At 44.7% G+C, this 13,475-nt stretch overlaps 1 protein-coding gene across 5 annotated transcripts in view; it reads left to right on the top strand.

Moving 5' to 3' along the window:
* Positions 1 to 13,475, top strand: part of HLCS (holocarboxylase synthetase) — a 129,487-nt gene that overhangs the window by 102,961 nt on the left and 13,051 nt on the right. For all 5 annotated transcript variants that reach the window (XR_010995773.1, XR_010995774.1, XM_068179520.1 and 2 more), the window contains exons 7-10: positions 2,805 to 2,872; positions 3,938 to 4,098; positions 7,992 to 8,106; positions 11,416 to 11,629. Coding sequence is in view for 3 of the 5 variants with exons in the window: in XM_068179520.1 (XP_068035621.1) it covers positions 2,805 to 2,872; positions 3,938 to 4,098; positions 7,992 to 8,106; positions 11,416 to 11,629 (558 nt within the window). In the remaining 2 variants the exon portion in view is untranslated. The remainder of the gene's footprint in view (positions 1 to 2,804; positions 2,873 to 3,937; positions 4,099 to 7,991; positions 8,107 to 11,415; positions 11,630 to 13,475) is intronic.

Below are 13,475 nucleotides of genomic sequence, written 5' to 3'. Positions count from 1 at the left end.
GTCAAGAGGTAAAATTTCCTGCTAAAGGTGGTAGATAGGTGTGCCTGGTCTCAGCATGGGATCCACAGTGTCCAAAGGAGACAGTTATCAAGGTGTGTTTCATGGAAGGTGACTGGCAAAGAGATTTTCTGGCTGTTGGCCTTTGATGGCATCTCCATGACTCAGGAATAACGTGGGAAAGCATCATGGGGCCTGGACCAGCCCCTGCTGGTTTGTTTGCCCCCTGCCCATGGCAGGGGGTGCAACTGGATGATCTTTAAAGTCCCTTCCAACCCAAACCATTCCAGGATCCTGTGATTTGTAATTAGCAAAGGCATTTTTGATCCAGACTTCGCTTGGGCCTTCCAATAACCTCATCACCATGAAAGTAGAACCACAGAATTCACAGAATCCCAGAATCACTGGGTTGGAAGAGACCTCCAAGACCATCGAGTCCAACCCAGCCCCAACACCTCAACTACACCTTGGCACCCAGTGCCACATCCAGGCTTGTTTTAAACACACCCAGGGATGGTGACTGCACCACCTCCCCGGGCAGCCACTCCAGAACTTTATCACTCTTTCTGGGAAAAACATTTTCCTAACATCCAGCCTAAATTGAGTTAGGCATTTGAAAGATACTCTGAAATCTCTGGGTTTCTTGCATTTTGGTGCTGCCATGTCGGGGTCAGGTTGGCAAGACCCCAACAGTGTGAAAGTCCTTTTTCCCTAGCCCGGCAGCTGAAGAAAAGGTCTGGAAGGCATGAAGCTGAGCTTTCAAGGTTGTTTATTTCTTCTTATCTAAAATATTTTCTCTCTGACCTGCCGAGGTCCACCTAGTACAGAAGCCATGGCAGTCTGCCCTGAGCCCCGGGCGTCTCCCACGTTATATTCCCAAAATTACGTGTACCATGTTCACAGTTCCCATACCAATGCCTAAAATCTATGTTGGACAGTGTGTCCCTATCCTAGACCAATAGAAAAGTGTCACCATCACACCAAGACATGGAGGACAAGAAGAAGGAAGAAAAGGCTAGGGCACACCCAGATTCCTCCATATTCTATCCCTGAATTACATTCTAAAAACCCCAAAATTCTACTTTGCCACCCTGTGTCAATTCCCTTATTTCACTACTCGAGCCCTTTTGGCTTGTCATTCCTCATATAAAGTTGGCATGGGCTAAAATCGAAGCCACAGGTGTTTTTGACTTGCTGCCAAGGTCCCTGAGCCCCCTGCCAGGGTCTCGGGGCATCGGAGCAGCCAAAGGGATGTTCTGGACTCCAACACTGCCACAGCCCCAGGAGCTGCTGATGTCCCATTTGTCAGCGCGTGGAGCAGGAGCAAGGGATGGTTCCTCATCTCAGCACAAAGACGTGGTGTCTGTGGGACACTCACAGCTTGTCCTTGCTGCTCCTGCACTTCCTCCAGAAGTTGCAGAGCTTGGAAGAGCTCCCAAACCCATCTGAAATTCAGGGGAAATTGTTGGTTTTCTCAGCTTTTACAGAGATGGGGCAACTTAGAGGTGTTTAAAAATATTTTATTCTATTACGAGTCTCGAATAGTGGCATACAAGAGATGTAAAGCCCAACGCCATTCCATCAGAAGCCAACCTGTTTCTTAATTGCAATACTTTATAAATGTTTTCAACTTACTAACTTTTACCACACAATACTACTATTACTTCTAACACCAATTATCTATATTTTTCCCTTACTAATTCTCTAAAATATCTACAAATGTGCTTTACAAAAGCACATTTTAAACCTTATTTATACCTTATCTCAGTATTTACATGCAAATATACAACACTATATAAACTTCCTGTCGAATTTTAGAAATTCTTACGAATCCATTTCTCACAGGAAATCATTGTGAATGGTACTTTTTTCTCTGATTCGGGCTGCCCTTACCCCGAAGACAAGATTGCTTTTATAGGAATGAACAACATCATGTTTGTGCCTCTGGGAGAAGCAGATTTGTGGGCTAGACATCACTTTTTGGGCTTACCTCACAGGCAACATCTTGAATATGTTTTATCTCTGAAATAACTCTTCCTGAAAACGTGAAATGGAGGAGGATGGTGGTACAGTTGAGATCTGTTTAAAAGTGGCTTGAACAAAGTTCTCACACTAAGGTTTTTTCTTCTTTCTTTTTGAATTTTTTTTTATTTTAAGTGTAGCATTGACTCATTTGGTGGTGTTAAAGTGCACTTTCTACTTATCCCCAGAGGAAAGTTAGTATTCTTTTAAGTGAAACTATTTTAAAAGCAGAACACAAGCCTAAAATAAGCCAGTGTTCTCTAGAGCTCTCAGAAGGTGTAGATTTATTTACTGTAGTTAAATCATAATTAGTTCTCAGGGGATAGTGTATCTTTTAAACTGCTTTATTGCCACCATATTGGTTTTCTGAATAATCAGAAACTGCTGCTCTTATATTTTGTAGTATGAGCAAAAATTTGCTGTAAGTAGAAACAAATGTTTGGAATTGCTGGTTGTCACTTGCTGGAGATAGGGACACCAAAAAAAATGAGCACTTGAGGAAGAAGTGAAGAAATGCAAAACCTGTGTTATCAGAACTTAAATGAACTATAGCTCTGATTATTTCAGCCTAGCAGATAAAATAATAATTTACATTCTCGTTTCTCAGCCACTCGTTTTTTAATATTCTAATGGGTTTGGATCAGGACTAAATGTTAACTGAAAAAATGGTGGTGCAACGTTAACATAAAATATTACCTGATATTTAAGCCTTGATTTTCATGAATGTAGCTTAGTGTTGCAGCTGATAAGCATGTGGGGTTTTTGGTTTTTTCCCTAATTGGCAGGTTAATGTTCGAGTTGCCTGAGGAGATGGGTTTAATAGCAGTGGCTGCTCGACAAACACAAGGGAAAGGTGAGTAAATTTCCTTATTTTACTCATAAATGTGTATTAAATGCACAAAACAGGACATTTGAAGCTGTATCATGAGAATTTTTGATAATATAATCCATAGAATAAGCCTGTCCTCTTCTCCTCCTGCTCAAACTGTGGATTCAAACTGAAAACCCAAAAGTTAATAAGAGACCAAAGTAAACATTTTCCAGGATGTTTGGTGGCTTTTGCAGAAATGATTTAGTGGTCTCCTGGTTCCTGCCAAAAAAGTTTCACCAGTCAAGAAAGCTGCCATCACTACACTCAGTGTAACACAAGTCAGAGCTCCAGATGAAAACTGAAACTGGGTTAACTGGAACAGGACTGGGGCTTGACTTGCTCTGAGATTGAGTCTGAAGGACCTGCCTGAGCAGATAAATGTAAGCAAGTCGTGTTTCCTGCCCGGAAAAATGCTGGCACTTCTTTAAAAGCCACATTTATTCTGCTGGAAGAGCAGAGTGTGTGGCCCAAGAAGCTTTTCTGAGCACAAATCCATGAAGAGATGATTCCCTGGTTTCAGTGCAGGCTGGTTCAGAGTTTGGGTGCACACAGAGCATTTTCAGAAATGCTTCTCCACTTGAACAAAGCAAGATCTTCTGAAATGTGTCTGTTAGCAGAGACCAGGAAAATCCTGGAAGCAGGGGGTTTAGGACATGCTGGGAAATTGAGCAGCAGCTTGTACTTCAGAACCTCAGAAGAGAATTAGAGAACAGCCTGAGCTGGAAGGAACCCTAAAGATCATTTTGTTCCACCCACTGCCACACCTTCCACAAAACCAGGTTCTCAGAGCCCCATCCAACCTGGCCTTGAACACTTACAGGGTTGGGAACATTTAAAAATTCCAGGTTTTTGAATAAAAAGCTTTGCAGTTTAACCCTTTTTCTTTCAAAATTAGTTTGGGAACTCCATTAAAGGAACTTTTGGTACATTCTTGGATGGATACCGTTGAATCTTTCTCTTTAGTTGTTACCTACATTCACAAAGTGATCTTTTTTATAAATGTTCTTTTCTTGAGTTGAAGTTCCTCTTTTTCCTCTCCCTGCCCAGGTCGTGGTGGAAACGTTTGGCTCAGTCCCATGGGCTGTGCCCTGTCCACTCTGCACCTCTCCATCCCTCTACATTCCAACCTGGGCCAGAGAATTCCTTTTATCCAGCACCTGGTGTCCTTGGCGGTGGTAGAGGCAGTCAGATCCATACCAGGATATGAGGTATGTCCTTCTAATTCATCTCAAAATTCCTGGTTCCATTTCCATTAAATTCAGATTTTAGCTGTGTCTTTTCTGCGTAGAATGGCTGAATGCATAATTCAGTTCTTCAGCACTAAGAAGGATCTAAACTTAACCTTCCTAATGTTTGATTATTGATATGTTTGAAGAAATCCAATATCCAGAGGATGAATATTCTTTTACAGAGCTGATCAAATTCACTACACTTACTTCACTCTTAATCTTATGAAACTTAAGCCTCAATCCTCAGCAGTAAAGAAAAAGTCAATTTTGTTTGCCCAGCAATGGAGCTGATTTGTTTTGATTTTGAAGGAGAATAAGGAGGAGGGAAAAATGAATAAAACTGACAAATCCTTTTCTGCTTTTTTGTTAGTGCTGTTTCAGTGGTCATTTTATCCCTTTTAAAGGATTTTTCCAACCCTTGTTTAAGGTTGAAAACTGATTTCTAAAGCAAGAACTGAGGAGAATTGCTCTCAAGAGGGAATCAAGTGTCCTGTCATCAGTATTAAAATGAAGAACCAGTCTTCTTTATCACCTCATATATCTCCTTTTTAATGTTACCATTTCCTAATATTTGCTAACTATAAAACTTTGGTATTTTACAGAAGTAGTTAACTAAAGCATATGTTTCCTATATTACAGAAAATCAATGACTTATACACATTTACACATGAACTTTATTATAGTGGCACCCAGTAGCTTTGCTGGAGTTTAGGGTCTGTCAGCCTTTCTATTAAAACCTTCTAAATTCAGTGCTTCATAACCTGACTGGAAAAACAAAATGCTTCAGGCTAAAATTTGCAGTATAAAATATTTGGCTGGAGTGGATAATTTGACCACTTAAAAACGAAGGGACAAGAGTTAGTTTTATAAAATATGGGGATGACTGGGGAAGGAGATGATTTATGACTGGAGGTGGTTTTGCTCCTGTGTGCCTGCCCTGATGTACTGTGGCATTTTTAAATTTTATTCCATTCAAGAGGAAAAAGGTGACTGAAGTTGCAAATATTGATGTAAAAAATGTAGATCATTAATGTGTGTACTGTACTGAGCATTTGGACAGTAAAGAGCTTTCGGTGACCAGGACAGATCTGCTGAACCTGAGGGGACATCAGCCCTTGGCAGGGGAGCACAACAGAGTTCGAGGTTTAGAATCAAATATGTTACAGCAAGAAAATTAAAATGTTTATCAAAAACTCAGTGCTTGAATTTCCCCTTTAGACTCAAGTCCTGCGAGGCTTTTCTTTATATCCCCGTCGTGCCAACTGCAGCAGCCACAAACAATGGGATGATCTACAGAGTCACGGAATCGTGGAATGGGCTGGGTTAGAAGGGATCTGAAAGATCATCCCACCCCTGCCATGGCAGGGACACCTCCCACTGTCCCAGGCTGCTCCCAGCCCCAGTGTCCAACCTGGCCTTCGGCACTGCCAGGATCCAGGGGCAGCCCCGGCTGCTCTGGGAATTCTATTCCAGGGCCTCCCCACCCTCACAGGGAGGAAATTTTTCCTAATATCTGATCTGAGCTCAGCCCAAAGCTTCTCCTGTGCAGGTGAACAATGCCAGCTGTGCCAGCCTTTCCTGCCAGCAGAGCTGCTCCGTCCCTCTGCTCATCCTGGAGCCTCCTCTGGGCTGGTGCCCAAAGGTCCATGTCTCAGTTTGTCAGCCACTCATGGCTTTTAGGATGGCCACAGTTACTGACTCTGCTGAACCAGCAGCAGCCAGGTCTTTGTTGTGGGTCCTCCTGGAGCAGATCTGAGGGCTCAGCTGGAAGTTCCCTTGTCAGATGTTAATGCTGAGGATGCAAATGGGCTTTAAATCAAGAGGATGCTTTGCTCTCCCAAACTCTTTGTTCTGAGAACAGCAGTCTCTCACTAGTGAGGGAAGACAAGAACATGCTCCATTTCCAGCGTGTTTGGTGATGTTTTGTGTGGTGCCTGGTGAGCCTAGTCCGTGGCAAAGCCATGAGAACACCCAGCTGCCTCAGCTCTTCTTGCTGCTTGTTGTCACTTCAGGCACAGAGCTACTGTCTGGTGTCTTACAGGTGTGTGTTTCCATCTTTGGCAGCCCTTTTATCACTGACAGCACCATTTCACTGTGTCATACCTCCCATGTCTCCAGAGTCCCCTAAAAGCCTTCCCCCAGCGCCAGGAGCCGAGTTCTTTCCCATAACGAATAGGAGCTGGTGATACTTTCTCCCAGAATGCTTTGATAGCAAAATCAGGTAGTATTTCCTGTCAGTGGACGTGTCATGGACTCCTCCCTGGCCTTTAAATCTGTCAGGAAAGTAGACACGGACCCAGGTGCAGCTTTCACACATCCTGTAAAGGGATTTCATCCCCTACAATAGGAGGGAATGCGACTCTTGTAGGCCTGGAGCACCTCCCATAATTTGCCCCCGGGGATGCCGCAGTCATGGGCAGTGTTTCAAACTGCAGGAAGCACATTTGCTTTCTTTTTGTGTTTAAGTAGCCAGTGCAAAGTTCAGCTCAGCCCTGTGCTTTCAACAAAAGCTGCTCTGTGGGGCTGGGACGTTGTCACACAGCTCAGTTTGTGTTTCCAGCCCCGCGGCGTTGCCGAGAGCGGGAATAGCTTTGGGATGATTCTGAAGGATTTATGTGGTTGGGAACTGGGATTTCTGCTGTCTGCTGAGTTTCCTTTCTGAAATTCAGGATGTCACTGTCTCTTTGGCTGCTACTGATGCCTTGTGAAGGCTGATCTAGAGCAGAGCTGGGCAGAGCTAAAGAATAAAGCACGGATTTATGAAAAGGATCTCCTCCATGGATCCACCTTGGGCAGCACCAGAGCCCAGCCAGGCCTGCACCCAAGATGAACCCAAATGGTCCCAAAATGCACGAGCGCTCCCGGGGGCTCTCACTGGGATCAGCTCTGCTCCATTGGCACATTGGAGTTCATTGTCCCATTCCAGCTTTAGCCCATGCAGTCCCATCCTGCTTGTTTTCCTCTCTCCAGCCCACGTTGTTTGTGCTCTTGGGCTGAGATTTGGATCATTTGTCCTTGGTGCCCAGCTGGAGCAGGAATTGTTTTGTCTCCCTGCTCTGTGCAGAGAGCTCACCATCCCATAATGTGAAGCTCAGGCTCACACACAAAAGCAGCACAGAGTCTGAAACACAGAAAAGCTCAAACCTGAGGCATCAGTTCCTCAGGCAGGGTTACATTTTCTGTAGCATTTGGGGAGCACTTCAGTAGGTTCTCACTATGAGGAGCAGTTGACAGCAGCACTTTGGGTGTGGCAAAGAGGAAGAGAAAATTCTCCTCCTCTGCCCTGCTCAGGTGAGAGCCCACCTGCAGAGCTGCCCCAGCCCCGTCCCAGCCCAGGGAGGAGCTGGAGCTGCTGCAGAGAGCCCAGAGGAGGCTCCAGGATGAGCAGAGGGATGGAGCAGCTCTGCTGGCAGGAAAGGCTGGCACAGCTGGCATTGTTCACCTGCACAGGAGAAGCTTTGGGCTGAGCTCAGTGTGGCCTTGCAGGGCCTGGAGGAGCCCCAGGAAACCTGGAGAGAGACAATTTCCAGGGGATGCAGGGACAGGAGCCAGGGAATGGCTCCCACTGCCAGAGGGCAGGGCTGGATGGGAGATTGGGAATTGGGAATTGTTCCCTGGCAGGGTGGGTAGGGGCTGGGATGGAATTCCCAGAGCAGCTGGGGCTGCCCCTGGATCCCTGGCAGTGCCCAAGGCCAGGTTGGACACTGGGGCTGGAGCAGCCTGGGACAGTGGAAGGTGTCCCTGCCATGGCAGGGGTGGCCCTGGATGATCTTTAAGGTCCTTCCAACCCAAACCATTCCATGATTCTCTACAGACTATGGAGTGATGAATGAGCCATAAATGTCTCTAAATGTCTGGTTTTGTTTCTTCAGGACATTGAGCTGCGAGTTAAGTGGCCAAATGATATTTACTACAGTGATCTGATGAAGATTGGTGGAGTTCTGGTAAACTCAACACTCATTGAAACAACATTTCACATTCTCATTGGTAAATGTCTATTTTGAAGCTTTTCTGTGCTGCTTTTTTTTTTCTTTTTTTTTGGAGGATTTTGTTATCAGTGTCTGTATCAGTAAAAATGGCAACGACGAGAACAAATGATGACAGCAGGCATAAAGAAATAAAGCACAACATTAAATTCAGAGGAAGCACAAAAAGTAAATGTTTTCATTCTTCTTAATAATTCCATATGCTTGACAAGTCAAACATAAATGCAAGCATCTGGATTGGTACAGCAGAGTTCAAAGGAAGAACATTACATGGGAGAGGGAAATTGTCCTCCTTGATTTATTGCAAAACCAGTGGAATATACTGAAAACTCCATCCTTTTTTTCCAATTTATGGACTTTTTGGAACATGACGAATATTTAAATGAAGATCATGCCTTTTAAATCTGAAGAAGAGCTATGTACACAGAGTAATGTTTTCATTTTTTAATTATTGAGATGTTTTTATCATCTCTAGTCTGATAATCATCCCGCTGTTTGATAAGGAAGTTTTCCCCTAAGCTTCCCAGATCTGCTTAGAAACCTGCCAGATTCTGGTTCTAAAAGCAATTGTCTCTTCTTTGTCTGAAAAATTGAAAGAAAATTCCTTAGCAAGTCTAAAAGGGTAAAGAAAAAGATGATATTTGCTATTTGAATGTGGGCACATTCAAATGTGTGCACAAGTAAAGTATCCTGCAAAGATGGAGTGATCATGATGTTGTTTCTGTCAAAGTTCTGTGATTTTAGAGGTGCAAGCAAGAAAAGAGTTGAAGAAGTCACCTGCTTCTGTGAAACATGCCCAGACATGACATTTTCTGTTCAATTTTATACCTTCATTTTGTAAATAATCGACTCAAACAGAATGGAAATTGCACAGAAACTTAAGAAATCTCTCTGTGCCCCATCAGCCATTTACAGCTTCCGTGTTTTCCTACAGCCTGGTTCACACAAGGAAAGCAGAAATACATCCAAAAATAGTTCATTATATCAAGTATCTCTTAAGCACTTCACATATTTGGTTTGGACCTTTTGATTCTTACCCTAAACATCAAAATATTGCAATTCAAGCAGAGACTTTCTGTGTCCATTCTCTCTGATACCCACCTGGTAGGTCTGGGTATAGATAAATGCCCATTTTCATCAGTCTGTTTTCACCTGGGAGCTTTTAAAATTGAAACTTCCGTGCTCCATATGAGTCCAAGGATCTTTTCCATCATTCCAGTGCTGTGTTTCCCTGGGAGTTCTTGAGGGGCCTCATGACATTTAAGTTTTTGTGTTAATAGGAGTGATGGGATTCAGCTTCCCCAACAGGAAAGGTGTGTCAGATCCATCACCCTTTCCCAAAGGATCCTCTCCTAGACAGAATCCCAGGATCCCTGAGGTTGGAAAAGCCCTCCCAGCCCATGGAGTCCCAGCTGTGCCCACCTTGTCCCCAGCCCAGAGCTCTGAGTGCCACCTCCAGGCACTGAACTCGCTCTTTCCATGGCGTTCCTAAGAATCTCCCATCAACGAGGATAATGGTGGAAATCAAAGATCATCTCTGTGGCTTCAGTGCTTCAAGGAGGAGCTCAGGAGAACAAGATCAAAGACCTGCCTGCATTTTCACTGCTCAAGCCTTGCAGGTGACACACTTCACTTTGAGACTTCTAAACACAGTTTGAAAAAAAAAAAAACCAAAAACCAAAAAACCTTTTTTTTCCAATCTGAAATTTAAAATTGAAGAGCTTTACGGCGTTGGGACTTCTGGAGGAGGAGTTCTGAGAAGAACATTCACCATTAATGTGAGGGCCAGACTCGGAGCAGGCGGAGGAGCCAAGCACCAGTGGAATGCAGGGGACAGCCAGCGAGCGTGACCGGCGAGCGCTCCTCTGCCTCTGCTCAAGCACGTCCAGATCCTCATGGATCCACCACTGGAACATCCATCAGCCACCTCAGCACTGCAGGGGCACTGCTGAATGCTCACTTCTCTCGTGGACACTGCAAAGGTGCCCCCAGAGCCCTCGTGGTTTTTACATTTCCTGGCTGCCTTTTCCCCTTTGCCGTGTCCATTCCCAGATGTTGGGGCTTCAGCTGAGCTCCTCGTCGCAGGGTGGCTGTTGTGTCCCACTTTTTGGATTTCTGAGCAGTGATGCTGAGGCTGCTGATGGACCCCAAGACCCTGTGACCCCCTCAGTGGCCACGGTGTCTCTGTTCCCTCACACTGTATGGGAGTGCAGACGGCTGAGTTGGGATTTGCTAGCACAGCTCGTTGCATTTTCCAGTTCATTTTCCTTTATCTCTTTCCAGTAACCCATTTCAGCTCATTTCCACAGGACTGGTGTGTTGGGATCTCCGTGCCTTGTTTGTGTGCATTCCCTGACCTGTTAAAAATCAAAAACTCCTTTTAGCTGAAGAGATCCTTCTCAAAGTTAACACAAATTATGAATTATTAACAGCAAATTTACAAATCAAGACATCTGCACCTCCTTGCAGATGGAGCTGCATCATGTCCAAATCTGATTGACAGACAGGAGGTTTTATCCTAAATGTCTGAGGAGGGGAAAAAAAACCCAAAATTATTAGGAGAAAAAAATAAACAGGTAATACAATATACTTCTTTACATCCCTCAAAGCCTGTTTCAGCAGGCTGCAGAAAAGGCCCCAAGAGCCATATTTAAACAAGGGAGGCATTCTGCCAACTCAGAATTTGGGAATTCCAGCTGGAGAAATCTCAGTGAGAGGCTTGAGGCTTCTAAAGGATATGCTGTGGTGAGATAGATTAGGCAAACTGGAGTCTTACAAAGTTAAAATCAAATCTTCTGGGCTTTCCTGAGCAAGCCAAACAAGGCTTATCAGCTGAGTGAAAAGTCTGGGGTTTTGGAAAGGGCACTCAGCTCAGTGCAGTAAACAGAAAGGTCTCTGAGCTAGATTTTAGACTGGGAGATAAAACTCCATCTTAGGGTAGGATCAGTTGTTCTCTGAGTGGGCTGAGGACCTGCCAGGGAGCACAAGAGTGTCTCACATGGGTGGTTTTGGAACCAAGGTGCAGTTTATCCTCTCCCAGCCCTCACTGGTGGGATGGGGTGTGGTTGAAAGGCTGTGCTGGATTTGCCTCTGTAATTCTGAGGAGGCTTTTTGAGGACAAAGAGCAAAATCTGTGCTGAAAATTGTTATTACAAGAGTAAGAAGATTCAAAGGTGTAAGAGACTGAATGAAGCCAGCTCTGGGAGCCATCCTGAGAGATAATTGTAGGGAGCAGATGAATTAAGTGCTGGCTGTGGTGGTGACAAAGGGTTTGTCTCTTTGATTGTGTCCATCTCTTTGTCTTCTCCAGGCTTTGGATTTAATGTGAATAACAGCAACCCCACCATCTGCATCAATGACCTCATTGCAAAGTTTAACAGGGAAGAGGGGACAGAGCTGAAGCCTCTGAGTGCAGACTGTCTCATTGCAAGGACGGTGACTGTGCTGGAGAGGCTCATAGACATTTTTCAGGAGAAGGGGCCCAATGGAGTTCTTCCCCAGTACTACAAGTATTGGGTACACAGGTAAGAATTCTCAAACTTTTCTTTTAATAAAATTGGTGGGAGAACTCGTGGATATTTTGTCTTTTTCCACAAAATTCCCTTTAATATGAGTGAATAATTTAAAACATGCACCTAAGCAGGATGCACAATTTTAAGGGAGAATTAGAGTAGCACAGAATAAACCAGTGACTAGCATGAGTTAAAGAATGCTTCCAGGTATTTTACATGTATCATCTCTAAACAAAGGGAATTTGGAATGATTTGGTTGGAGATGGATGAAGCTGCTCTACTTTTAGGAGGAAAAAACAAATAGACTTTGGCTTAACTCCAACTCCGTTTATTGCACAAAAGGAAATTAAACGGGTAGAGCAGGTAGAAAATGCTGCTGATAGTCAATCTGGGTAAAGAACCAGTGAGGTGGGAAATTAAATATTCTGTTAGAGGGTGAAACCTTTCCTTTGAGGGTGGTGAGGCCCTGGCACCGAGAAACCCTGGCTGCCCCATCCCTGGAGTGCCCAAGGCCAGGTTGGACATTGGGGCTTCGAGCAACCTGGGATAATGGAAGCTGTCAGGGTTGGAGTAGGATGATCTTTAAAGTCCTTTCCAACCCAAACCATTCCATGTTTCTTTTAATGACTCTGATGAGTCCTCTGAGGTGATTTTGATGCCTTGGAGTGGCTCCCTAGGACAGAGGCTAGACAAGATTAAGAGAATAAGAGCAGGTATTTATGAAAGGCCTCCACAGATACACCTGGGGCAGTCAGAAGCCTCCCAGAGGCCTCACCCAGGCTGGACAATGGTCACGAGTGTTTCACACAATTATAAATTTGGTCCATTTACGTATCAGGGGTAAATCCTCCTATTACAGCTTCAGGTAATGAAGTCATTAACCCCAAGTTTGCTCTCTCCCAATTCACTTTTGTTTATCCTTTTCAGGGCCTGAGGCTGTAGGGTGTCCTTGAATCTCAGGCCTAGAGGGATTAAAGTTTTGTCTGACCAAAACGTGAAGACAGTAACTAACACTTTCTAAGGAGTTTAGAGTTATGCACTGATGCAGCACAGGACTGGAAAAACAGGAAAGCTGAAATCTTAAGGCATCAGTTTTAACTACTCAGTGTCCATGAGTTGCTGTCTTGGTTTGAAAAGCCAGGTGTCTGCTGAGGAAGGCAGGAGCCTCCCTTGAAATGGAAAATGTAAACCCTCCTCCCTCCACATCATTATAATTTTGAAATTAAGGGGCTCTCAGGCAAAGATATGGGAATAGGAATAACAGTTCTTTATTAGGGAAAAAATAAAAGTAAAATAAAAATTCAGTAATACAAAACAACCCTGACAGAGTCAGAACAGGCCCTGGCAGCCTGTGGGTCAGGGTGGTGGCAGCAGTCGCATTCCATGGTGGCTCAGCCCTCCTGCAGTGCCAGCTGTGGCTCTGCTGGAGCAGGGATCCTGGACAAGGCTGGAGTTTTCCTCTGAAGCTCCAGGGCTGCTGGAGATGGGCCTGGGCTTCCTCTGGGAATGCAGTGGGGAAGAAAGCTGCTCCTCTGGGAATGCAGTGGGCAAAGGCTGCTGTGGTGTTCCCAAGGTCAGATTGTATCCAGGTAGGAATGCTTGGCTCCTCCCCTGGGCAGAGCATCTCCCCATGGGATGATGGAATTTTCTCAGCCATGCAGGGACGCTCACTGGCCATGGACAGAAGATAATTAATAATTAATGGCCCATGAACAGAAGAGATCTCCTGGAGGGAGGATTGGCTGTGGGAAAGATAAAGAAAGATCTGCCCAGTGAACAGCAGAGAACTGCCCCAGCTCTGACAGATGGAGATAGAACACAGCCCCAGCCACATCCTGTGTTTCCCACCAGGACAGTT

The sequence above is a fragment of the Anomalospiza imberbis genome, chromosome 2 (assembly GCF_031753505.1).
Source record: "Anomalospiza imberbis isolate Cuckoo-Finch-1a 21T00152 chromosome 2, ASM3175350v1, whole genome shotgun sequence".
Classification (NCBI taxonomy): Eukaryota; Metazoa; Chordata; class Aves; order Passeriformes; family Viduidae; genus Anomalospiza; species Anomalospiza imberbis.
This window is presented reverse-complemented; position numbering and strand designations above follow the sequence as displayed.